The 24,347-nt window shown below is 42.9% G+C and overlaps 3 protein-coding genes across 7 annotated transcripts; 1 reads left to right on the top strand and 2 right to left on the bottom strand.

Moving 5' to 3' along the window:
• Positions 1-1,005: 1,005 nt before the first annotated feature.
• On the bottom strand, positions 1,006-4,468 carry lrr1 (leucine rich repeat protein 1). Its single transcript, XM_048192038.1, has 5 exons — positions 4,077-4,468; positions 3,765-3,941; positions 3,595-3,693; positions 1,505-2,232; positions 1,006-1,429 (listed from the first exon to the last, which is right to left on the bottom strand). Exons 2-5 carry the CDS (start codon positions 3,927-3,929, stop codon positions 1,174-1,176), a joined length of 1,248 nt encoding a protein of 415 aa, XP_048047995.1. The 5' UTR covers positions 3,930-3,941; positions 4,077-4,468; the 3' UTR covers positions 1,006-1,173.
• klhdc2 (kelch domain containing 2) lies at positions 4,255-10,309 on the top strand. Of its 3 annotated transcripts, none has more exons than XM_048192036.1 (14): positions 4,255-4,345; positions 5,836-6,058; positions 6,129-6,214; positions 6,286-6,403; positions 6,486-6,598; positions 6,675-6,756; positions 6,827-6,910; positions 6,988-7,068; positions 7,147-7,205; positions 7,285-7,394; positions 7,460-7,532; positions 9,409-9,496; positions 9,850-9,902; positions 9,981-10,309. In XM_048192036.1, exons 2-14 carry the CDS (start codon positions 5,840-5,842, stop codon positions 10,090-10,092), a joined length of 1,278 nt encoding a protein of 425 aa, XP_048047993.1. In that variant the 5' UTR covers positions 4,255-4,345; positions 5,836-5,839; the 3' UTR covers positions 10,093-10,309. The 3 variants fall into 3 exon arrangements, with proteins under 3 accessions (XP_048047993.1, XP_048047992.1, XP_048047994.1); XM_048192035.1 differs by having other exon boundaries at positions 4,337-4,475; XM_048192037.1 differs by lacking the exon at positions 4,255-4,345 and adding an exon at positions 4,540-4,783.
• Positions 10,310-24,346, bottom strand: LOC125269195 (ribosome quality control complex subunit NEMF-like). 3 transcript variants are annotated; one of them, XM_048192029.1, is made up of 32 exons: positions 24,152-24,346; positions 24,003-24,071; positions 23,646-23,748; positions 23,440-23,565; positions 23,184-23,338; positions 21,578-21,645; positions 21,396-21,482; positions 21,244-21,314; positions 21,090-21,160; positions 20,940-21,015; positions 20,380-20,520; positions 18,746-18,954; positions 18,473-18,664; positions 18,339-18,402; positions 18,179-18,267; positions 17,993-18,096; positions 17,849-17,911; positions 15,554-15,666; positions 15,423-15,480; positions 15,289-15,347; positions 15,091-15,208; positions 14,799-15,006; positions 14,680-14,722; positions 14,556-14,605; positions 14,346-14,478; positions 14,186-14,263; positions 13,952-14,113; positions 13,833-13,865; positions 11,187-11,290; positions 11,058-11,101; positions 10,899-10,978; positions 10,310-10,819 (listed from the first exon to the last, which is right to left on the bottom strand). In XM_048192029.1, the coding sequence occupies exons 1-32, from the start codon at positions 24,208-24,210 to the stop codon at positions 10,742-10,744; spliced, it is 3,108 nt and encodes a 1,035-aa protein (XP_048047986.1). In that variant the 5' UTR covers positions 24,211-24,346; the 3' UTR covers positions 10,310-10,741. The 3 variants fall into 3 exon arrangements, 2 of the variants coding, with proteins under 2 accessions (XP_048047986.1, XP_048047985.1); XM_048192028.1 differs by having other exon boundaries at positions 21,244-21,317; XR_007185056.1 differs by lacking the exons at positions 10,310-10,819; positions 10,899-10,978 and having other exon boundaries at positions 14,346-14,476; positions 21,244-21,317.
• Between the last annotated feature and the right edge of the window lies 1 nt (position 24,347).

The raw sequence follows: 24,347 nt of genomic DNA on the forward strand, positions 1-24,347 counted from the left end.
TGGACCTTCAACCCGTTGAACCCCAGTGAAGTCCACTATATGGAGAAAAATCCTGGAATGTTCTCCTCAAAAACCTTCATTTCTTTTCCACTGAAGAAAGAAAGACATGAACATCTTGGATGACATGGAAGAGAGTAAATTATCAGGAAATTTAATTCTGAACTGAACTAATCCTTTAAGGTTGAACCACTGCAGTCACATGGACTATTTTAATGATGTCTGTACTACCTTTCTGGACCTTGAAAGTGGTTGTTGTGTTGCAGTCTATCGGAGGCCAGAAAGTTCATGGATTTCATCAAAAATATCATAATTTGTGTTAGGAAGATGAACGAAGGTCTTGAGTTTGGAACGACATGAGGGTGAGTGATTGACCTTTCGCCGGGAGTTTGATTGACAGGCGATCTAACCAATCATAATGCCGAAGCCACCATTTTGTCCAACAAAGCAGTAAGGGAATTTAGTAGATTAACTTTGGTGGACATGAACTTGAAAAATGGTGTGTATTGACGTCTTTCCGCGGTTGAAACAACATTCCTTCTGATGTTCATTCATGTTTATTTGATGCTATAACTAGTAAGGAGATGATCGTTTCACGAGCCGCTTGAAGTGAGGCGCTACAGCGATCTGTCACGACACATTCAAGAGCCACAAAATAGTATTTATTGTTTAAATTTCTTTAAAAATGACAATTTGAGAATTTCTTTGAAATCAAAAGTACCCTGCCTTGTCTTGTCTGCCGACGTGTTTTCAGTGTCCTCTGCGATGTATTTTCACTGCGTGAGAACGTGATGTGTGGCGTGAGAGGTCCATGGCTCGTCAGACGTAGCGACAGTAACTAAAGAAGGCGGGTCTTTGCGAACGGTCAATTAATGACAGAAATTTCATTTTGGGGTGAACGAACCCTTCAATAAAACAGATTGACCTTGATTGAGATAAAAAAAAAGAAAAAGTTTGATTGAAATACAAATATGAAGAAATATAGGTGTGAAATCATTTGAATCATGCTTCTTTGTTTTGATAACTTTTATTTGTTTCACAAAGCATTTGCAGGAATTCAAAGTTCTTTTCGACAAAACTCATATGAAAAAAAAGGTAAAAGAGAATAAACACACAAACACTAAAAACACGCAGCCGCGCTCACTGTGACCTGAAGCTACGACGAGCGGACGCTGGTCATCTCAGGTCGCGCTGCACACAGCTGTCCATGAACTCGCAGTAACACATGAGGGAGCAGAAGTGCTTCTGCACCGGAGCCTCGGTGCCGCCCATGTTGTCCACCAGAACCACGGTGTGAGACACCAGGTGCAGGTTCATGCTGACGGCCGTCTGGATGAAGGAGTTCACACACGATCGGCCGCAGTCGCACGCTTTACAGAAGTCCAGCTCGTCGCACACCTGGTAGGGCACGAGGTGAGGGCCGTGCGGGATTCTGCCAGGAAGAACACAAACACATATTAGCAACAGCGTGTGACATCAGCAGACCCGTGTCTGTCCGGACGCTCACCTGAGGTCGACCACGGCGCGTGACGTCAGCTCCTGCAGCGTCAGCGGGAACGTGAGCCGGATCGTGTGCTCCAGAGCGTTGGCTTGAGTAAACGGGTTACCAAACAGGTCCAAGTTCTCCAGGCACAGATTTCTGAAGCCAGCAGGAAGTACGGAGAGCTGGTTATGAGCGGCGGACAGGAAGCGCAGCTTCGAGAGCCGGCCGATGTGAAACGGGAGCCGCGTCAGTTTGTTATCGTCCAGTTTGAGGTTGACCAGGTGCCGCAGCTGGCAGAAGCGAGCGGGCAGGACCGTCAGCTGGTTCTGGCTCAGGTCCAGATGCTGTAGTGACGTCTGAAGAGTGGACGCACACAGGGCGTCACTGAAGCTCTCCAGGTGGTTGTTGTGAAGGATGAGCTCGGCGAGGCAGCTCAAGTCCCCGACGGTGGACGGCAGCTTCTTGATGTGGTTGTTGCTGAGGTCCAGCCGGCGCAGCGCCCGCAGCGTCAGCATGCGCATGTCCACCCGCGACAGTCTGCAGTACGACACCTGCAGCTGCTCCAGGGAATACGGGAAGCTGGACGTCAGCGGATAATCCTTCTTAGACAGAATGCTGAGCTTCTTCTTGGGTTTCTCCACGTCGCGGGCGCGGGCCGGGCCGAGGGCAGACAGCGAGAGGGAGTCCGTGTCACTTCCTCTGTGTGCCAGTCGGGCGGCCGAGAGGAAGTTCTTCAAGCTGCTGGTGTCAGCCTGTGTGACACACACAAAAATCAATTGTGGAAGACATTCATATCTTTAGCATCAGAAGCAGGTCTGCAGGAACTAGAGCGACGCTGAATATTCCCTCGGCTTCTGTGAATCAGGTCAGATTACTGCCAATCACAGTCGACGGAGTTTAAACTTCATGACACAATATGATTAGATGATAAACAAGTAATAATTATTTTCACAGAAAGTCAGTCTGTTCCAAGCTTTGCCACAGGTGCTGGATGATGCAATTAATGGAACATTTTAAATGGAAATTCCCTTATTTTATATCAAAGTATCTGATTTAAAGACAGTCAGAGAAGAAAGACTCTACATTGGAGTCATCAACTCTGTCATATATCATCAGTTTGCTGATTTCAAGACTAAAAACAAAACAAAACAGTAACTGCACTTTGGATTGACTGTATGATGGAGAAGCTCTTCAGAGGTGTCGACATTTATTTAAAGGATTAGTTCACTTCAGAATTAAATTTCCTGATAATTTACTCATCCTCATGTCATCCAAGATGTTCATGTCTTTCTTTCTTCAGTGGAAAAGAAATGAAGGAAAACATTCCAGGATTTTTCTCCATATAGTGGACTTCGCTGGGGTTCAACGGGTTGAAGCTCCAAATGTCAGTTTCAGTGCAGCTTCAAAGAGCTCTACATGATCCCAGACGAGGAATAAGAGTCTTATCTAGAGAAACCATCGGACATTTTCTAAACAAAATAATCATTATATACTTTTTAACCACAAATGCTCGTCTTGCTCTGCTCTGTAACGTTTTTGCTTGTTTGCAATGCAATTGTAAATAAAGAACTGGTGTTTGAATAAGTACAGCGTTTTCTGTGATGCATTTTCTCCTCCAACTTCAAAATCGCCCGACATCATTGTTTCATCTTTATTTGTAAAGGCCGTTTGACTTAGTCTTTGATGTTCACTTTGTAAACACTGGATCGGTACTTCCTCCTACATTACGCGTGACCTTTCCAACATGATTACGTCATGCGTGGAGCATCACAGAGCAGTGCAAGAAGATTTTTTAGAAAATGTCCGATGGTTTCTCTAGATGAGACTCTTATTCCTTGTCTGGGATCATGTAGAGCTCTTTGAAGCTGCACTAAAACTGACATTTGGACCTTCAACCCGTTGAAGAATGATGTCGCTGCCTATGGTAGAGTCATATACCTCTCGGATTTCATCAAAAATATCTTAATTTGTGTTCTGAAGATGAACGAAGGTCTTGCGGGTGTGGAACGACATGAGGGTGAGTAATTAATGACAGAAATTTCCTTTTGTGTGAACCAACCCTTTACAATGATGACAGCTCAAGACTCTCCAGCAGAAATAAAGCTCATCTTTACTTTACTCAGGCAGATGTCGATCGCAGGCTCCTTCAGGCGAACCGTGGCTTTGCCTTCTTCCACAAACCAGGTGAAGAACTTCTCAATGTTCTCCTTCAGCTGCAGAGGAAACAAACACAGATTCAGGACATGGAAAGAGGGTTCATGGTGAAAGAAGGAGAAAGTCTCGCCTTGTATTTGGAGCCGCTGCGGTCTTTGGCGGTGCAGATCAGCAGATACAGACTGTCCACGTGTTTCCCGATGGATAACACCGCGCGGCGGGATCTGCCGTTATTCTTCAGTCCGAATGTCGGTAACATCCGATTAACAACCTCCACATCACACTGCAGCTTCATCTTCAGAGCCTCCTACGATCATAACATGATATTACTCAGTATTTCGCTTTAAAAAGGAGACATTTCTCCATCAAATATCATCAACACTGCACTGATCGCGGAGACGAACTGAGGAAAATAAACTCTCTGACTGAAAATAAAACGAACCTGAAGTTCTGAGGCGCTCGCGCTTCTTCCGTTCAAAATCGGCTAATCAGCAAACCAGCAGATCCATATCACAACTTCAGCCGAAAGTCACAACGACTGATTAAAATAACCAATCGTGGAGCACAAAATCGCGTTTAAAACAGCTCGCTTAAAAGATGTTTCATGTTTCATCTGTTACGTAACGCGCGCTTCCGAGTGTCGCACATGCGCAGTGAACATTGACCGACCTCACTAATATGGCGGCGTAATTTTACCAGAGGATATTTCCGGTGAGGCCTTTTTCTGCATCAAAGTAGTTTTAATTCATAGGAGCAGCGCTACTCATGACAGCAATCTCCCCTCCATGACTCTCCGCTCGTGAATCGCGCAGAAGTGACAGCATTACTGGTTTCAGCTCGCGTGAGTAGCTTTCTGTCATTACACTGTAGCTGTGAGCGCGCATCAGCTGCTCCATCAAAACAACACGACGGCATGAGCGCGCGTGAATGATTAGTGAAGATAATTGACTCGATTTGATTAATAATGCAACTGAATATTATCAATGAAACGGATTATTTAATCTGTGGTCATACTGACAGAACATATGAAGCTCTATAGGGGCGTTTATCCATATTGTAAATATATGAAACACATTTGACGTGATCTGTCTGTAATAACGGTGTGCACTTGTGCTTCTGAGGGCCAAATTACCTCGCTTAAACAGACTGGTGAGGATATTTTACTGGTTTTGCACATGTTTTGGTGGTTTAACAAAATCAATGGAAGTCTATGAGATGTCCTTATTAATATAGTGTGTGTGAGAGCCTGCAGATGATGGACATTAAAGGATTAGTTCACTTTCAAATTAAAATTTCCTGATAATTTACTCATCTAAGATGTTCATGTCTTTCTTTCTTCAGTGGAAAAGAAATGAAGGAAAACATTCCAGGATTTTTCTCCATATAGTGGACTTCACTGGGGTTCAACGGGTTGAAGGTCCAAATGTCAGTTTCAGTGCAGCTTCAAAGAGCTCTACATGATCCCAGACGAGGAATAAGAGTCTTATCTAGAGAAACCATCGGACATTTTCTAAACAAAATAATCATTATATACTTTTTAGCCACAAATGCTCGTCTTGCTCTGCTCTGTAACGTTTCTGCTTGTTTGCAATGCAATTGTAAATAAAGAACTGGTGTTTGAATAAGTACAGCGTTTTCTGTGACGCTCCACGCATGACGTAATCATGTTGGAAAGGTCACGCGTGACGCAGACGGAAGTACCGATCCAGTGTTTACAAAGTGAACGTCAAAGACTAAGTCTTATCAGACAATATCGGACGATTTTGAAGTTGGAGGAGAAAACGAGATGGAATTTTTCGCTCTACCGCGGTACTTCCTCCTACGTCACGTGTGACCTTTCCAACATGATTACGTCATGCGTGGAGCATCACAGAGCAGTGCAAGACGAGCATTTGTGGTTAAAAAGTACATAATTTTTTATTTTTTTAATAAAATGGCAGATGGTTTCTCTAGATTACACTCTTATTCCTCGTCTGGGATCATGTAGAGCTCTTTGAAGCTGCACTGAAACTGACATTTGGACCTTCAACCCGTTGAACCCCAGTGAAGTCCACTATATGGAGAAAAATCCTGGAATGTTTTCCTTCATTTCTTTACCACTGAAGAAAGAAAGACATGGACATCTTGGAGTAAATTATCAGGAAATTTTAATTTGAAAGTGAACTAATCCTTTAAGTAGATGCTTCATTGTTTCATTGTAGTGACATGGAAGAAGATCTTGTACAGAACATGGAGGACGAGGATGATGAAGATGAGGACGAGAGGGTCTTTGAGTGGGATGCGGGAGATGAGGAGGACGCAGACTTCGACTGGCTGCAGGAGGAGCAGGAGGAGGCGTTTGCGTCCAGAGCGAGTCCAGCGGAGCGCAGCGGTCACATCGCCGTCACCGACGGCTGCTGCATGTTCGTCTGGGGAGGATACAAGGTCCGTCATCCGTCGCACAACACATTTCTACTGCTGTTACTTTGTACAGATAACTTTATCATTTTATCAGAATGCAGATGCTGAAGCTACTGAATTTACTGACTTGTACTTGCCGAAGAATGAAATCTGGATCTACAACATGGAGACAGGAAGATGGTAAGTTCCTCCGAGCGTCTCAAGGGTCGAAGCACGAGCGCTTCCGCTGCTAACGTTATTTGCGTCCGCAGGCGAATGAAGCGCTCGGAGGGCGAGGTGCCGAACTCGATGTCGGGCAGCTGCGGCTCCAGCGTGGACGGCGTTCTGTACGTGTTCGGCGGACACCAGGCCCGAGGAAACACTAACACAGTGAGACTTTCTAATGATCCTACAGCGAGCTTCAACACGAGCCACGTTTGTTGATTTCTTCTCTGTGGGATTTCTCCTGCAGGTCTATCGTCTGCCGCTGAGAGCGTCTGTGCTCCGCTGGGAGAAGATGAGAGGTCTGACGGGCCTGGCGCCGACCTGCAAGGACAAGCTGGGCTGTTGGGTTCACAGAAACAGGTGTGTGTTCATCAGCCGCTTCACACTCCGGTCAGACGACGGGTGGATCTCATCAGTTCTGTCTCTGTTCCCGCAGGCTGGTGTATTTCGGCGGATACGGCTACATCGCGCAGCCCGGCCACAGAGGAACGTTTGAACTAGACGAGAACTCGTTCATGGTGAGTCCGTGTTCGTCGGCAGATGTCACTCGTGACACGGATGAGACGCTCAGTCTGTGGTGTTTTTCAGGGCAATCACGCAGGGCGAGGCTGGAACAATCACATACACATTCTGGATCTGGACACGTTGTCGTGGAGCCAGCCAATCACAAAGGTGCGTAACCTGCGATTTATGATGGTGCTGCGGCAGAATCCGTGCGATGCGCTCAAACGCTGTGTGTGTCCGTACAGGGAACCGCTCCGACGCCGCGGGCCGCTCACGCCTGCGCCACCATCGGGAACAGAGGCTTCGTGTTCGGAGGCCGTTACATGGTGTGTGTGCATCACTTCCACCAGCGAAGATCTGTGTGTCACAGTTGTTTTGTGTTCTAACGCTGTTTTTGCTCACAGGATCATCGTCTGAACGACCTGCACTGCATCAATCTGGACACGTGGGAATGGAGTGAGATGTGCGTTTATTCACTGACATCTGATAAAACAGTCTTTCGCTCAGCTGTGACGGCGATCTAAAGCTTGTGCTGGTTTCAGGTGTGTTCCTCAACACGGTCCCGTGGGACGCTCCTGGCACTCGCTCACCCCGGTGTCACCTGATCATCTCTTCCTGTTCGGCGGCTTCACGACTGACAGAGAAACTCTGAGTGAGTGACGCAGACACACGTTCATCTGTCACTGAACACAGGCTTCATCAGTGTGTGTTTTGCAGGCGACGCCTGGCTTTACTGCGTCAGCACGAACGAGTGGAGGCCGTTTGATCACGAGCACACCGATCGACCCAGGTGACACTCCTTCGTCTTCTGTGTTGTCACGTTATCAAATTACTCTTTTCAGCTAGTATGCGTTACTTTTAAATTATCTGAAATATGTGAGTTCCTTTGTTTTCCCATGTATTGACTGACAGCTCTAATGCCCTCATGTTGAGAGAATCGTAAGTGCAGACGTGTCGTGTGTGAACATGACGATTATTGTAGTTCTAGACTAAATGTGAGCATTTACTCTTCTCACTTGCACAAACACAGAGTCAGTAGTCCTCATAAATAAAAACGGTGAAATGCAACCTCAGAATATTGCACAAACCTGCAATAATTAAATGAAACAAATATACTTTCCCCCGGTTTCACAGACAAGGCTTAAGCTAGTCCTAGACTAAAATGCATGTTTGAGCTGTTTTAACTGAAAGTAACTTGTCTTAAAATATGTCAGAGCCATTGTTTTGTCTCAAGATGCACACCAGCAATGTTTTTTCTAGTATACTTTTATAAAAGCTACTTAAATATCCTAAATGAACTAAGGCTTAATCCTGGTCTAGGCTAAGCTCTATCTGTGAAACCGGGCCCCAGTGTATTTTATCTCACTTTATAAACCAGTGTCTTTGCTGCTGACCTTGGATCCAAATCAACCATACTATTTAGCATATTTGTGATCAGCCTGAGGCTAATTCATTTAACTTTTGGTGTGAAAGGACATTTTAACAATGTTATATTTAACATTTGCCAAAAATATAACTTTTTTTGTTATTAAAAACAAACAAACAAGCAAGCCCAACCCAGGTGAGAAAAAGTAACACAAAAGTATTGTAACATTACTTTCCATAAAAAGTAACTAAGTAATGCAATTAGTTACATTGTAGTGAGTAACGCAATATTGTAACGCATTACTTTTCATAAATAGTAACCAACACAGTTACTCCCTAAAAAGTAACGCAATGTTGTAAAATTATAAAAAAGTAACAGTTACTTTTTAGGGAGTAATGCAGTATTGTAACATTAATTTTCATAAAAAGTAAATGCGTAACAATTAGTTTTAGGGAGTAACGCAATATTGTAACACGATACTTTTTATGAAAAGTAAGTAACAGTTGCTTTTTAGGGAGTAACGCAATATTGTAACATTATTTTAAAGTAACAGTTACTTTTTAGGGAGTAACGCAATATTGTAACATTATTTTAAAGTAACACTTTTTAGGGTGTAATGCAATATTGTAACGTGTTACTTTTTATGAAAAGTAATTAACAGTTGCTTTTTAGGGAGTAACGCAATATTGTAACATTATTTTAAAGTAACACTTTTTAGGGAGTAATAGAATATTGTAACATTATTTTAAAGTAACACTTACTTTTTAGTGAGTAACGCACTATTGTAACATTAATTTTCATAAAAAGTAACTAAGTAACACAATTAGTTACTTTTTAGGGAGTAATGCAATATTGTAACATTATTTTAAAGTAACAGTTACTTCTTAGGGAGTAACACAGTATTGTAACATTAATTTTCATAAAAGTAAATGCGTAACAATTAGTTTTAGGGAGTAACGCAATATTGTAACGCGTTACTTTTTATGAAAAGTAAGTAACAGTTACTTTTTAGTGAGTAACGCAGTATTGTAACATTAATTTTCATAAAAAGTAACTAAGTAACACAATTAGTTTTTAGGGAATAACGCAATATTGTGACATTTTAAAGTAACAGTTACTTTTTAGTGAGTAATAGTATTGTAACATTAGTTTTCATAAGAAGTAAATATGTAACAATTAGTTTTTAGGGAGTAACGCAGTATTGTAACGCATTTCTTTTAAAAGTAACTTTCTCCAACACCGGTCACTGATGATCCTCATGTTTAGCCTCGCTCTTCCTGTTTTCATGTGTTTCCTGCAGACTGTGGCACACGGCGTGTTTAGGTGCAGACGGGGAAGTGTTTGTGTTCGGAGGATGTGCAAATAATCTTCTCTCTCATCAACAAGCGGTGAGCAAAATTTCTATATAATTAGAAAAATGCTACTAATGCATGGCTTGATGAGACCTGATGCATGAAGCCGGTTTCAGTTCCTGACCAGGTGAGTTTGAGATTAGTTTGAGCAAACTCTGGATCTGTGTTGACAGTGTTTATAGGGAGTGCTGTGAGCTGCTGAACCTGATCTAAACCAGGCTGGGTTTGTCAACTCCAGAGCCAGTGCGGAGAAAACAAACGTTTAGCTGTAGTTTGGGACAGACTAAAACACAAGACCATCTCAGTGTAGAACAAAATCACTTAAAATCAGTCTCACTGCTATATTTAATCTGAGTCTAATTACTTGTTTCTTTCAATTGTTTTTACAGGCTCATAGCAACGAATTATTGGTTTTCACGGTTCAGCCCAAATCGTTGGTCAGGTGAGTAAATTTCCCAGAGCATCATGCTTACCTGCTTCCGTTACGTCCGGGTGTTGATTGTTCCGTGTGGATGTTCAGACTCTGTACAGATGTGGCCGTCCAGCACCGGAAACAGCTGGAGCACATGTGGGACGTCCTGCCCAAAGCCCTGCTCCATCGGCTCCAGCAGAGAACCATGGGAGATTCCTAGAGGACAATCACATGAAAACTATGCCGCAGAGACTTTTATGACGGGCTCATTATTGTATCTCATAATGGATTGGGAAAGTGAGACTTCAATCTCATGTAGCAGAAAGATGATTTATTCCGCCGGACAATACAACGACGACGCCCGAATTGATTTCAACGTTTTCAGATACATTTATTATTAACGGCCACATCTACATTAAAAACATGTCACCATCAAATTCTGGTCAGTGGTCTTTATTGGTCGTCACAATTTCTAACAAAATTTCCCAATTGTAAGAATACAATCAACACTGTGTGCAAAAAAACTACCAACATTCGGGGAATGAACTGAAATCTGTTTTCCAAACCCACTGATTCACACATTTACTGAAATTCTTTGACAAATTCCCATGATTCATCACAACAAGATTTTCTGATGCAGATTTGTACAAAAAGCCAAAATGTTGTATTGATGTTTTTTTCTTGTTGTTGTTGTTGTTTTTTCCAACATGGAAAATAAATGGAGCTGTGTTCACATTTATACTGTAATTTTTATTTATTATTAAATGCAGAGAGTTGATGAGGGAAAATTATTAGCGTCTAAAAAACCCAAAGCTCAGTCATAAAATACAGTCTTTCATAAGGCCATTCTGGGATGCGCTCCTCCCGCTTCACTTCTTCTTCACTGCTAAGAGGTTCGGCGCGGACACCTTGACTTTCCCAGGCATGTTCCTGGACAGATCCGTGTCCTGTAAAACAGCAGCGGCGTTACGTCACCTGACTGATTGTGTCCAGTGATCAGAGGCATGAAACATGAGCTTCACATACCTTCACGCTTCTGAACAAGTCTTTCTCTCGCGCGCTGGCGTCTTTCCCTCGCATGAAGCTCAACACGGCCGTACGGGCAGCTGCGGACACACACCACACTCGTTACACTTATCTACACACACTTCCAGCATTAAAGTCCTACATGAACACAGTCTTTACCTTTCCCCTTTTTCTGAGTCCCCGGAGTTAATTTCACTTTGTACCTGCAGTCAAGACAGGGCAGGTTAAGATGATTCTGATTATATATTCTCGTGAATCACTGTTAAATACTGAACCCTGAACACACACTTGTAGTTTGAGAGCGCCATGTATGGAGCGCAAACGGGAACGGCAAACATCAACACATCATCCGGATGGGGCAGACCGGTCAGCGAGTCCAGAATAGAGCCGTCCTGATCCACAACAACACAATGAGAAACAATTGAACACAAATATCCATAGATAAAGCTGAGTTATACGTCATAATTCATGATAGAGTGATCATGCTCAGATCGATCTGCTCAAATGAACTGAGAGCAGCTGCAGGAAGTCTGAATTCTCCTTCCTGTTTGTTGTCTACCTTTTAGGGCTGCACCATTATTCGAAATTAAACCACACGTAATTTGGCAAAGGCTGTGATTATTCTATGCCCAGCTTCTCAGTGAAGCACGGCTCTGCGATCATCTGAACGCCAGAGGGCGCTCTCGCGCAGAAACTCCAGATATTCCACGCATCGCTCCAGGAAATCCCTATGGGCATCACACTATCGCTGTAGCTGAATGAACATAAGTTTGAAACACTTTGATTAAACACACGACTGCCACAATATATGGATCATCTGAGTTCTTCAAGCCTTCTGCTTTTTTCATGATAATAAAGTATAGGCTATTTATACTTAAATGCTAATCAACAAGTCTTTATCAAATGTCCCCGTTTTACAGCTCCTTCAAAACAACCCGCAGATACATTGCAAAAACGCCCGACCATCATACAGCACTGTTGGTTATCGGAGTAATCGTGCAGCGATTATATTCACCACCAGAGGGGGCAGTGCCGCTCCTTCATGAAGAACGTAACCTGGACCAGAGCAGAGCGCCATTATCCTCAAATATCAAAATAAAAATCTGTTTCAAGGTAGTAACATACAAACTATTCATGTTAAATTAGAGTAATCCTGTTAGTATGTGTTTTATAACCTGAACTATATCACATGGTGAAGGTACACGAATAAACATAATAAAATAAATAATACACTTACAACTTACTTAGTGCTTAAAATGCTAAATAATAGTTAAAAGTAAAAAAAAATATACAATTTCTGTATAAAGTAAAAACAGCTTGTGAAAATGAAAATATAAATTTTAATGACAAATGTTAAAAAATACTTGTTAAATGGCATTTCATTAATCTTTTCTTATATTTATGTTTTATTTTTCTAATGTGCTTTTGTAAAGTCAACACTACCGGCATATTGTTTTATAATGGTTACTATTAATAGTGTTTTTGGTGAATTTTATTAGACAAATATCCGAATAAACTAAATCATAATCATTTTTAAAGGTGCCGTAGAACATGTTTTTAAAAGATGTAATATAAGTCTAAGGTGTCCCCTGAATGTGTCTGTGAAGTTTCAGCTCAAAATACCCCATAGATTTTTTATTATTCAGTTTTTTAACTGCCTATTTTGGGGCATCATTAACTATGAGCAGATTCAGGCTGCGGCCCCTTTAAATCTTGCGCTCCCGCCCACGGAGCTCGCGCTTGCCTTAAACAGCATAAACAGAGTTCACACAGCTAATATAACCGTCAAAATGGATCTTTACAAAGTGTTCGTCATGCAGCATGTCTAATTGCGTAAGTATAGTATTTATTTGGATGTTTACATTGATTCTGAATGAGTTTGATAGTGCTCCGTGGCTAACGGCTAATGCTACACTGATGGAGAGATTTATAGAGAATGAAGTTGTGTTTATGAATTATACAGACTGCAAGTGTTTAAAAATGAAAATAGCGACGGCTCTTGTCTCCGTGAATACAGTAAGAAACGATGGTAACTTTAACCACATTTAACAGTACATTAGCAACATGCTAACGAAACATTTAGAAAGACAATTTACAAATATTACTAAAAATATCATGTTATTATGAATCATGTCAGTTATTATTGCTCCATCTGCCATTTTTCACTATTGTTCTTGCTTGCTTACCTAGTCTGATGATTCAGCTGTGCACAGATCCAGACGTTAATACTGGCTGCCCTTGTCTAATGCCTTGAACATGAGCTGGCATATGCAAATATTGGGGGCGTACATATTAATGATCCCGACTGTTACGTAACAGTCGGTGTTATGTTGAGATTTGCCTGTTCTTCTGAGGTCTTTTAAACAAATGAGATTTATATAAGAAGGAGGAAACAATGGAGTTTTACACTCACTGTATGTCATTTCCATGTACTGAACTCTTGTTATTCAACTATGCCGAGGTAAATTCAATTTTCAATTCTAGGGCACCTTTAATGTAATAATATAATGAAACCACAACAATTAAAAAACAAAAACATTCAAAAATCTATTGTCCCCGGATTTAAATGAATAGATAATAACAAATGAGATTTCGGTGATATTTCGGACACTCAAATAGGAAATGTCCCCAGTTTCCATGTCAGAAATCTGGTCACAGTCTAGAATACTGTGAAATAATGCCTCATTCTGTGTAAGAAGATGTTTTCAAACGCTCAGCTGATGTTATGAAGTGAGTTTGGAGTAAAAACACATTATTAAATGTTGTCTTTTGTTGGACAAGAGCTTCATAAATGCTTCTCATGAGCGACGGAGCGGCACTACTGACCACAGAGACAGACAAGCTGCGCATTAAATAAATCGCAGCCTTTGAAATTTCATAATCGCACTGAGCCAAAGCGGTTTAATTTCGAGCGGCCCTACTTCCTTCACTCACCTCGGCGGCAGGATTGTCCACGTCCTCCGTCTCCTGCAACACATGACCACAACTCAGTAACTCGAAAACAAAATATCACAGAGAAACACATTTATAATATTTCAATCAATCTGTCGGACCTTGGCGTCTGGATCTTCAGCAGCGTCGGCGTCTTCGTTGCTGTTTTCGGCTCGGGGCTTCACGGCAGGTTTCTGATGAGGCTGAGGCTTCTTCACCGGCTCTTCTTTCATTTTCCCTTTCTTGCCCTTCTTTACCTTCTCCTCCTTACTGGATCCTGCGGACTGTTTTCATCATGTGTGAATGACCCGGACACTTCACTGCCGGTTCGTGATGTTATATGTGACAGTACTGACCCCCAATAACTTCATCATCAGCTCCCGGTCCTCTTCATCCTGGTCTTTGTATTTGTCCTTCATCTTCTTCAGTTTGTTCTGAGAGAGACAGAGAAAGCAGACATGACACGCATCAGCTGACTCACTTCACGTGACTGTATTTTGACGGCGGGTTCGTCACCTTCTGTCCTCTCTTCAGCGGCGGATTGGCCGCTCCGTTCCTGCGCTCCGTCACGCTGTGAGTCTCCGGCTCTTTGGTGTCGTTTTCCTCCGGATCGTCCGCGTTCTCCTGCTTCTGCTTCTTCTTCATGTCTCTAAAGACAGTGACAGCTTTAGTTTATCTATTCATGCGGATCTAACCGAAGCTCTGGCCGCGTTTGCACCGCCTCACCTGCGCTGTTTGGCCGTCAGGTGCTTTTTGCCTTGAGCGTCTGCGTTCACCTGCAGGACAGACCAAACTTTAACCATCACCACATTTAACTGAGATGGTGTCATGTGATGTGTTGGTCACACACCTGATGTGAATCGTCCTGCTTGAAGGCGTCACTCTGAAGAGTCCTGCGGAGAGAGAGAGACAGACGGACTCAAGCGATGGTCCCGTCACATGACTCAAACACAGACAAACCTCCGTCACCTGTTGGGCTGCAGGTGTGACAGCGAGATGCTCGTGTCTGGGAAGCTGATCTGATCGTCCTCGGCCGGCGGTTCGTCCGGCGCGCCACACGTTTGTTCGGCTTTATCCTCGTCTCTGGTGTTTGCACGCGTCAGCTGCTCTTCCTCCTCTGCCGCCGCCGGCCGGCTGGACTCTTCCTCCTCCTCTCCCTCGCTCCCGCTGTCCTCACCTGAGACGCAATCAAGCACAACACACCGTGTTTGAACAGGTTTGAGAATGAGCAGAGATGAACGATGATGTTCACGAACGACACCTAAGAGTTCGTCTCCTTCCTCCAGAAGGTCTGCGGTGCTGGACGCCACGTCCTCTTCCTCGTCCAGGGTTTTCATCTTCCTTTCTCCACGATGCCTAAAAATGCTCTCATCGTCGACCTACAATCACAGATGAAAAGAGTCCTGATTATGATCACATGATAACTCACAGATCTGACGTGACGTCGCAGCGTCTTTACCTTGAACAGGAACCCGAAGCCCATGATCAGATACGATGGAGGCAAAAAGTTTTTCTTCCCTGTGGAAAAGCCGTACAACACATTAATCTCCTCCATATACTGACACTGACCTCGTCTGCTGATGTGACACTGACCTCTGATCATGAAGCTGCCAGTGGTCAGATATTCTCCGGTCGGAGCCGTTTTGGACACCTGTAGGGAATAAATCACATGAGCGTCAGAGGTAACCCTCCTCTGCCTGTCCGTGTGGAGCTGCGGCGCTCACCTGATGATGGTGGACCCACCAGGCGCTGGTGATGACCTTAGCGTCCCATGCCGCGCTGTAGCACACGGCCATCGTCCCGGCCTCGGTCAGCGTGCGGGGAGGAACCGGATCACCTGAGGCGGCACAGCACGTTCAGACACTCACAAGACTCATTTCATGACACTCCCGCCAGTGACCGCTGGCTTAAGAACAGGTACCGCCATGAAACTAATTCTCCATTCCAGTTTCGATCCACAGCTAAAACTACTAGCCCAACTAATATATTTACAACATTATTGAAGACAAGAAAACAGTCCGTGTTAAAATAAGAACAAATTACAAGCAAAAGCACAAATAAATACAGTATGGCAAAGATAAAAATTAAATAAAGTGTAAAATAATGTAAAATAACTGCATAGACTTAAGTATCCTTATTAATTATTCCTTATTTACAAAAGTTACAAAAGTGATTCAGTCAAGAGCAGTGAGTGATTTTTTCGTTATTGTCGTTTGTTGTGTGATTAAGATTAAAAACAGCGGCAGGAATATTAGGCTGCTGTCACTTTAAGAGCGATGCACTGATCTAATATACTGAAACATGCTTTTATTTTCTCAACTGTTTACGTTCTCTTAACACATAACCGCCTGTTTACTAGGATACTCGCTATTTTGTGCTTTTCTTTCCAATCACTTTTTGTACCTTATGAATTACGACGTCTGCAGATGTTTTTAGGAGTTTAAGCGCTGAATCTTTATTGTAATTGTTATATTTTCCAAGGATCATCATTCTCACCTAAAAATGATCAGCAGATCAAACCGTTAGTCGTAGAGGCTTGAATCTTTGGGGGCTGGTAGTACTCACACCGTCTACAACGTCACCAAGGCTCGCCCCGATCTGACTGAAGGGGGCGCTACAGCGGTCAAAAGTGTGAAGTCGCGCATAACTCTTAAACCGTTAGGCGTAGACTCAAGTGTCTTATATCGTTGGAATCCTTGGGTCAAGATTGAACAAAATGTATTTTGGATTTTTGAAAAACCTACTTTTGCGAACTAGTATTAGGTTTTTGGCCCAATCGGAACCAAACCAGTGCAGCGAGATTCTCCGGAGTCTGATTGTCAATAATTATCAAAAAAAGTCCCTAAGGGCTGCCAAAATGTTCGAAGTGAGACACTTTTACTAAAAATGGCTATAACTCGTGAACAGACTGAGATATTTGCACCAAACTCTATATAAAGGCATGAACACACCAAGCCGACGAACTAGTGGCGACGAAAGCAGACTGCGGGGTTGGCTCACGTCAGCAGCGTCTGGGTCCACAGTTGCCCTGACACACCAAACCGACGCTCGACAGCAGCACGTCCGTTCTGTGCCTGCGTAAGATGAAATGCCTTTCCGAACCAGCAGGTGGCAGTAGCTGAACAGCCAATCAGGGGTGCGTTTCCCGAAAGGGAACCGTGGCCGTAAGTCCCATTGAACTCTATTGGTAAAGACCGAACTTGCGTCCATAGTTCGCTTCGGGAAACGCGCCCCTGAATGATCAGATGGACCGACGGACCGACGAGCTCCGACGCCGATTCAACATTTCGAATTGGTCGAAAAAAAGCAGATGAGAACCAACTTCAGCCGACGGTGCGAAACACACTGAGAAAACTTAGTCGGCCGACGTCAGCTTGGTGTTCCTGCCTTAAGAGCTCATTCTGTGGTCGCATGAAAAAGAACGCAGTGACTGGCCACTTGGTGGCGCTATAACAGGAAAAAAGATATGAAAATGGCTATAACTACTTCACCGTTAGTAGATTGGAGGCCGATCAGAACGAAAGTCGCTGGGCCTGTTTGACTCACGGCTCTAGAGTCCTGTGGGAAATTCGAAAAGAAATCGGCCACCGGGGGGCACCTTCACGTTTTTTCACGTGTGTAAAGAATCGTGTATCATGAGATTTTTCACACATGCCTACGACATTCATACCACATGGTAGAGCTCCTCATTCTGAGCAACTTTGCCTCTAGGACCGCCGCTGTCCATCGAATTGTTCGGTAAATATTGGAGATTATTTAAAAAACTACTTTGTCAAACTATCCCTAAGTTTTTGGCTCAACCTTGATAACTGTTAAAAAGCTTTATAAACCATATATTTCCTAAGATTGAGATGGTTACAGGCTTGCTCATTAAATCATAATACCTTATAATGCATGCGATTAAAAGCCTTAAAGCGCTTGAACCTCGAAGCTACACTGTTTGTTTGTTTTCGTTTACTTCAGGTTCACTCTCAAACATCAGATGTCACTCAACACAATCACGGCGTTGGGCTCCTCACCAGACGGGTTCTTGATCACACAGCTCGTGGCTCCGTGCAGATCCGCGTGAACGTAAACGTCCCCTGAGAAAACACAACGCGTCAGAGAAACCGAGCATCATGGGAAACCCTGCACCGCTCAGAGCCGATGAAGGCCGGTCTGACCTGCTCTCAGGTAGCGTTTGACGATCATCTCGTTCTGCTGCTGGTCTCGTCCGGCGATGATCAGGTAGTTCTCGGAGCTGACGAACCACAGGAACTTCTCGAACCTGCCCAGAACGGTGCCGGATTAGAGAAACACACACGCTTGCTCGTAAAAGGACGTTTAGACGGACGGATGTTTGGCTTTACCAGTAGACCTTCCTGGCTTTCTGGATGCTGGTCACCGTCTGCACCTCTTTCAGTGTCTGTTTGGTCTTTTTCTCAGCAGATTTGAAGGCCTTGAATCGAGACAGACAGATATTCAACAAACCAGCAGCCAGTCAAGAACACAAGTCACGTCTCCGCTCACCTTCTGCGCCGCTTCCACGGTTTTCTGCTCTTTTTTGGCCGCGCTTCTCTTGCTGTCGTAGTACCTGTCGAGAGATTCACATTCCCGTAAATGTTACTCAGCATCCGCTCACAGTTTTCACTCCCACAACTCACTTCTTTGCATTGGCGTAAGCCGAGAGATTCAGATCCACGTCCACTAGAACAGGCTTGTCCTTCTCCAGTTTTCCTTTCTGTCCTTTATCTTTGCTCTTACTCTTCTTCCCCTTTGGCGCCTCCGATCCCTCCGCAGCCTTTCTGGCATCCGTGTCTTCGGCCTCTCCGTCCTCTGAACCAACATATGGGTTTCTGAAAGGCAAACGAGGATGGAGTCGAGTCAAAACAACATGAAGAAGTGCGATGCGATCAAGTGTTGCACAAGCGTCTCACTTGAGCAGCATGGTCATGTGATTGCTCTGCAGCTTGAGCTCTTTGATGGCGCAGGCCACGGGGTCGCCGGCCGCTTGAGCTTCCTTCACGATCTGAGCGATCTCGGCCCAGTCCACCTGATTGGCCAGCGCACTGCGCACCACCTGCAGCGCTCGCTCCACCGTCTGCAGGTTCATCTCCACCAGCTCGCCCTTCAGCCGGTCCACCTCCTGCAGCACGACACGCACACGCTCATGACAAACTGACTCTGATCAACACATTCAGTTACAACATCAACAGAGCTGATACCAGTCAAAGGAAATTCAAATTAATCTCTGCAATGCAGAGGAAACACAGAAGCTTTTATATGTATTTACGCCGACTGTTGCTCAGAGGGACACGAATGACTTTAACCTGCAGTTACAAATGCATAAATAATGTTTTGATGTTTTAAACATGAAACGTCGAACGCGGATTCATTCTGTCTTAATGAAAGAGTCATTGAATCATTCATGCCCAGAGATGCAAAACAGTCCTGAGGCTTTCTTTGGAACTATTTTCTTGGGCGAAATGGAGCAAAAACAGGCAATATTGTGTTTAAACTTTAAGTCACTTAATATTAACTTATTGTTTATTGAACTGTTGTATGATATCGAAATCATATTTGTAATATTTGGAGAAAAAAAATGGCACTATTCATGTAATATTAACTATTTTAAAGGGTTAGTTCACCCCAAAATGAAAATAATGTCATTAATTACTCTCCCTCATGTCGTTCCACACCCATAAGACCTTCGTTCATCTTCAGAACACAAATTAAGATATTTTTAATGAAATCCGAGAGACTCGTCCATAGACAGCAATATAATCAACACTCTCAAGGTCCAGAAAGGTACTAAAGACATCGTTAACACAGTCATGTGACTGCAGTGGTTCAATCTTAATGTTATGAAGAGACGAGAATACTTGTGTGTGCAAAAACAAAACAAAAATAACAACTTTATTCAACAATCTCTTCATTATCTTACGCAGGTGACGCAGTGAAGCTTCCGTGTTTACGTCTGAATGTCGGCTCAGTATTGGCTGAAGCTGATCACGTGATCAGCACGACATATGCATGTGATGCTGACGCAGGAGCCGGCCAATGAGTCGAACCTGGAAGCGCTGGACGTAAACAAAGTATGAGAATGACACAGAAGAGATTGTTGAATAAAGTGGTTATTTTTGTTTTGTTTTTGCGCACACAAAGTATTCTCGTCTCTTTGTAACATTAAAGTTGATCCACTGCAGTCACATGACTGTTTTAACGATGTCTTTAGTACCTTTCTGGACCTTGAGAGTGTTGATTATATTGCTGTCTATGGACGAGTCTCTCGGATTTCATCAAAAATATCTTCATTTGTGTTCTTACGGGTGTGGAACGACATGAGGGAGAGGAATTAATGACATTATTTTCATTTTTGGGTGAACTAACGCTTTAACTGATATAAATATTAAAGACATACATGAGTATTTTTACCCTTAAATGCATTTGAATAGATTAAATCATGCAATGAAAGCGTCACTTAATGAATTAGTTAAATAAAATTATGGTTTAATGGCCATTTCTGCCGTGTGCCAGTAAGTGTGTAAGCGTCTCAGACTGAGCGAGTGACCTGTAGCTGATGAAGCGCCTCCAGCCGCTGCTCATGATCGCGTCTGACGTTCTCCAGCTTCTTCAGCGCGTGTTTCTCCTGCTGCAGCGCTTTCATGTCCAACTTCTGACTCTCCATCTTAGAGAAGAACTCATCCACGGCCTGGGACCAACACACATTTGGTTTGTGAATGCCTAAGCTTATAAGCGCCACACAAATTAATACAAGTGTAAAAGACCTGTATTAGTACTTGCCCTTCAGAAGATGGCATATCTTCCACAAGACAAAATAATAACAATTCACATCAATGTCCATCCTGCTGGTTCTGCATAACGTGTGTTTGCTCGTGTAAAGCTGTGTTCAAGTCGCTCAGTCGTCCTGATGGATCTCAGCGTCATACGGACACTGCAGGAAGAGCTCAGATCCTCTCAGGACAAACAAGAGACTCGAAACACGCAGCGAGAGACACGCATCAGAAGCGTCATGTGATTATTGAGTCTTGTGGACGAGATGTAAACGTTTAGGATTCCTCTAATTTATCTTGCAAACGTATGAACGTGTGTTTCAAACCCGATACAAACCTTGTTAAAAGACTCAAACTCAACATAGCGGCTTTTTGCATGTTGACAAAAGAGGAACGGATGAAATTCTTCATACCTGTGAAACAAAAGAGCGATTAATAACTGCATGTGACAGCTTATCAACAACATGATGAAATATGAGGATCATACATCAGCAGCTCTTCCTGGGACTGATCCGGACTCATGCTCGGCTTCTTCTCGCTGTTCTGGATGATGAAGCCCTTGAAGCGGTCAGACAGAAACAGAGCAGCGGTCAGAAAACCATCGAGACTCGGAGAAGGAAGATGTTCTGGCTCTCGCTCACCCTTCCACTGAAGTCGGCCGTTTTCTCCATATAATCTTCAGCCATCTGTAAAGCCTCCATGATTTTAAAAATTGCTGCAAAGAAACAAAATGATTCCTTCTGGATTCTTCCACAGGAGAGCATAACAACACTGATGAGCAGGAATCATTTACCCTGAGCGATTTCAGACTGCTCGACTTTACAGAGGCCCGGCAGCCCGACGGCCACGAGACAGTGTTCGATGAGCGACCCGCCGTACGCTGCACACACACACACACACACACACACATCATCATCAGTGCGAGTAAAGCGTGAGAAAGCATGTGACAGCTGAATAATGATGTGTTAGACATACGCAGATGAGGATTCAGAACCCGTTTGATTTGCTCTCCGCTCTGAGCTTCAGACAGGATCTCTGTGAGTCTGAGGAGAGAACACACACACACACACACACACACACGTTTCTATGGGTCATTCTACAGAACACATTTAAAAAGCATTTAAGTCTTCACATTTTAGATATTTACTAAGATCCTTCTATTATCTGTTGAATCCTACAATAATATTTAAAATATCAGTGAGATTAATAAATATAAAATCATCATTTATTGGGTACTTTCAGTTGGGAGTGGCTCTCTTGTGAAAATGATATTGAAATAATTTTTGTAATTTTTTTTTTTATTGTTGTTTTTAAAAAAACGTTTTTTTGTTTTTTTTTAAAAAGCAAAGTTAAAAAAATACATTTTATATTTTATTTTTAAATCATGAAACTTTATGTAAAAAATGTGTCTCATGTTTATGTCACTACCGGAACAGTGTGTGTTTTAGTCTGATTTTAACACACTTCTACATTTCTGATCATCAATATTCCTGTGTTCCTCCTCTCACAGCCTCTCTTTCACAGCAGATAGATCATCATTCTGAGTTAAATGTGTTCAGAAGTCTGAAAATCAAAAATATCTAAAATTGTCACTACCGAAACAGTCACGACCGAAATGTTCCGGTTGTGACATCATTGTTTTTTTGGGTGTTATTCCATAAAAAGTAGTTTTTATGTGTGTTTAACTGTTCAGAACTGTGTTAGATAACCATGTGCTGATCATCATCTTTGAGCGACTCAAAAATGTCTGAAATTGTCATTACCGAAACATGTGGTGAAGTTTCAGTAGTGACATCATTGTTTTTTGAGTGTTTTTCGATAAAATGTATTTTTTTCTGTGCATATCTGTCTCAAAAGTATCTAAAATTGTCACTACCGAAACTTCACCACGTTTCGGTAGTGACATCATTGTTCTGGTAGTGACAAAAGGGAACACATAATCATTTATTTGGGGGAAATAAACACAATTTTAGTACAGTTATGCAAATCATTAGTGTTTTAGTGTGCGAGTTAAATCGTGTCATGTGATGCGGTCACTACCAACACATTACTGTCGCTACTGAAACTGTGCATCACGACCGAAACACGGGATGATTTGTCAGAAATAAAGTATATTGAATGATGTTATTATAGTGTTTGATTCAATGTTTATTCAAACTAATGAATCCTTCAGTTTGAAATCAGTTTGATAAACTTTATGACTTTTACAAAGAAAGATCGGATTCAAAATACAACAAATCTCATAAATTACACTTGAAATATTGTTAAAATTGTAATTGTTATTGATTTACCTGTAAAAACTGTTTAAAAAATATATTTACAAGGAAGATGAGAACAAAATCTCAATAGGTCAATGTGACTCTTCTTATTAAATTATTGATTATTGTGTTTCGGTAGTGACAAATTTGGGGAGATAAAAAATATTCCAAAACTTTCTGAAAACAAAAAATGAGAAATAAATGCACGATTACTAGAAATGTGTGTCTTTGATATTATACAATTTGCAAACATGGAAAAAGATTGACTATGAACCAGTTCTGCAGAATGACCCATATATGTGCTCGTGTCATGTGACCTGTACCTGTCCAGACGGATGAGCGGCTCCACAGGTCTGGCGTTCTCTACAGGGTATCTCTCTCTCACCGCGATCTTCACGTCCACATCCTCGGCCTCGGCCGTACGGAAGCGGAGCAGATTCAGGATAGTGAACTGATGGTCCGTCAGGATGATGTTCCCCTGAGAACACACACACACACACACACACACACACACAGTTACTCTCACATGAGCAGATTCAGCACATCTCAGTGTTCATGATGAAGGTGACGCAGTCTTACGCGGTCGTACAGCTCCAGGATCAGATGATACGCCGCCTCGTCGGAGCCGAACTGCATGTCCACGATCCTGTCCACACCGAGCTGCTTCACGTGCACCAGCCTCCTGGACTTCAGGTGCTTTCGGCACTGACGGATCGACACAAACACTCAGTTCATCAGTTCTGCAGTCATGACAGTAATCGCATCAGTCTGCGGCAGAAACTGACCTTCATGGCGAATCCAGACGGCATCATGTTCTTGGGCCAGTCGAACTCCGTCAGGTGAATCCTGATGCCAGACTCGATCAGCAGCACCGACTTACAGTCCGGCCTGAGCAGACATCACATGACATCTCAGGGTCACATGTGTGCCACATTATGAACATCATCTGCATCTTATTATATTTAATATCACACATTTACACCATCATACTGTACTTTAATTCTACATCTTCAACGTGTGTGTGAGTGTGTGTGTGAATATGAGTGTATATGAGTGTGTGTGTGTGTGTGTGTGTGTGTGTGAAAAAGAGAGAGAGAGTGTGTGTATATTTATGAGTGTGTGTGTGTGTGTGTGAGACTCACTTCTGCAGCTTGATCAGGTATGTTTTAGTGTCGATGTCATAGATGTTGTTGACTCTCATCCCGACACATCTGCACAGATAATCACATTATTAATCAGTCACAGTGACGTACACACATGATCGCGTCACTAAAGCGATTTCAGTTCTTACTTTGCGTTGATTTCTGCGATCACTGCTCTGATATCCACTGTATTAAACCTGCTCTTCATGATTAAATATTATTATTAGTAGTAATTACGGCAACAAACTCTGAGTTCACACATCTGACACACGACGCTTCCGCGCTGCTTGTGCGCATGCGCATCTGTCTTTGTACGGAAGCCTGTTTTCGTTTTGACTGGACCGA

The sequence above is a fragment of the Megalobrama amblycephala genome, linkage group LG5 (genome assembly GCF_018812025.1).
Source record: "Megalobrama amblycephala isolate DHTTF-2021 linkage group LG5, ASM1881202v1, whole genome shotgun sequence".
Taxonomy (NCBI): Eukaryota; Metazoa; Chordata; class Actinopteri; order Cypriniformes; family Xenocyprididae; genus Megalobrama; species Megalobrama amblycephala.